Source organism: Octopus bimaculoides, chromosome 22 (genome assembly GCF_001194135.2).
Source record: "Octopus bimaculoides isolate UCB-OBI-ISO-001 chromosome 22, ASM119413v2, whole genome shotgun sequence".
Lineage (NCBI taxonomy): Eukaryota > Metazoa > Mollusca > Cephalopoda > Octopoda > Octopodidae > Octopus > Octopus bimaculoides.
Window position 1 is genome coordinate 9,299,800 of NC_069002.1, and position 1,900 is coordinate 9,301,699.

General features: G+C 33.1%; 1 protein-coding gene across 1 annotated transcript in view; it reads left to right on the top strand.

Annotated features, from left to right (window-relative positions):
• Nucleotides 1–1,900, top strand: part of LOC106874154 (testis-expressed protein 2) — a 13,767-nt gene extending 11,867 nt beyond the window's left edge. The window contains exon 7 of the mRNA XM_014921778.2: nt 1,783–1,900. Within this exon, the coding sequence (XP_014777264.1) occupies nt 1,783–1,881 (99 nt within the window). The 3' untranslated portion in view covers nt 1,882–1,900. The remainder of the gene's footprint in view (nt 1–1,782) is intronic.

The window sequence follows — 1,900 nt, forward strand, 5'->3', positions numbered from 1 at the left end:
TTATATATATATATATACATATAAAATTTATTAATAAGGGTAGAAATTGATATTAATCAATTAAAACCAGTGGTCTAGCATTTTAAAAAAATCCGAAGATTAAAATTATATTACATACAAAAATAAGAGGAATGACCAGCAAAAGTGGACTCCTATATGCTAGAAATAGATGCTGAATCACCTAACCACGAAAAGATATGTTCTCAGTAAAATACTAAATAAAAAAATCGTTTTTTTTATTTAGTATTTTTTCATTTGTCTTGCCCTTTTACAGTTTGTGTCGCTAAATTTTTACTGAGAACATATTTTTCGTGGTTAGATGATTCGGCATCTATTTCTAGCATATAGGAGTCCACTTTTGCTGGTCATTCCTCTTATTTTTGTATGTATATATATATATATGTATATGATCAGTGTCACATACATAATATATATGTGTTGTTAAATGCTTTTAAGTGGTAGTATTTTGTCCAGAGAAAATCCTTTTAAAGATGTAGTGCTAAAAGGCATTCGTTTGTTATATGTTTGCTGCTATTTCACATTTAGGGCTAGTCATAGCATCCTTGTGTAGCAGCCATCTCACCTGTTTGATAATTTCTTTGTCAGTATCCATGTTTCACTGCCATATAATTGCACTTTGGAGTTCCAGATGGCAAAGATGGCTAGGCTGTTGCACTCACGATTGCAAGATCGTGGTTTCGATTCCCAGACCAGGCATTGTATTGTGTTCTTGAGCAAAGCACTTCATTTCACATTGCTCTGTGATCATTTTGTCATCTGACATGTGGCACACGGTGCACCTGTACAGGTAATAGTAAATTTGATGGTGGGAGTGAGCTTATGCGAACACAAACATTTGATCACTATAACCAAACCATCTGTGTGGTTGTTCGGCAAGAAATTGCCGAATCCTCATATGTTGTCTGATGATGAGAGTCTATGATATATATATTAGACAAAATGAGATAACAAAGCCAAGGCCGTGAGGAGTTTTCAGGACATTTATAAGATAAAAGATATCGATATAGTCTTACAGCTGTTTCTGGGATATTATGGATATCCCTTCATCAGAGAGACGATGTGAGATGATTAAATAGCGGTAATTGAATTTGAAATAAGGAATTATTATGGAAAAGGAAGAGATAGGGAATATAGAGGGAAATAAGAGAATGAAAGTAGAAATAAAATATATAACCCTTTAGCATTTAAACTGGCCATATCCAGTTCAAAACAATGTGGATAAAAAGGCATTAATTATGGCAGAATAATGTGAACACTAAAGGGTTAAAGATATTGTAGTTGCAGTTCCATTATTTGAGAAAAGTGGTGTATAGAAGTGGTAAAAAAGTTTCCTGTACATGGTATACCTCAGCTTTACCTCATTTTGTCTATATATATATATATGCATGCTAATACAAGACCTACATTAGACTCTTCACTCGTATCACTATTGAACCAAGAGTTTAACTAGTCTGTCCATAGCACTTACTTAGCGTTACCTGCCTCTCTTTGGGTCTTCTAGATACCAATACCTCTCATATATATATATATATGTATGTATGTATGTATGTAAATCTGCTTGATTATTGTGTTTCCAGAGCATGAAACTGTTAGCAGCTCATATTTGAATACTGTTTATATTGAATGATATTTATCTCTCAGTAGACGGAATACTTCTTTTGCTGAACCTACAATAACAGTAAACAATGTGTGTGTGTGTGTGTGTATGTATATATATAAAGACATGTATAATGATTCAGTTTTTTTCTCTTTCATTTCCAGAGGTTACTTGTTTTACCAAATATGGACGATCTTTTGATTCCAATCATGATAAATCCTGTGGAGGAATTTTTGTCACTGATTACGACAACAGTGCACTAACAGACACAAACAAAAAAAC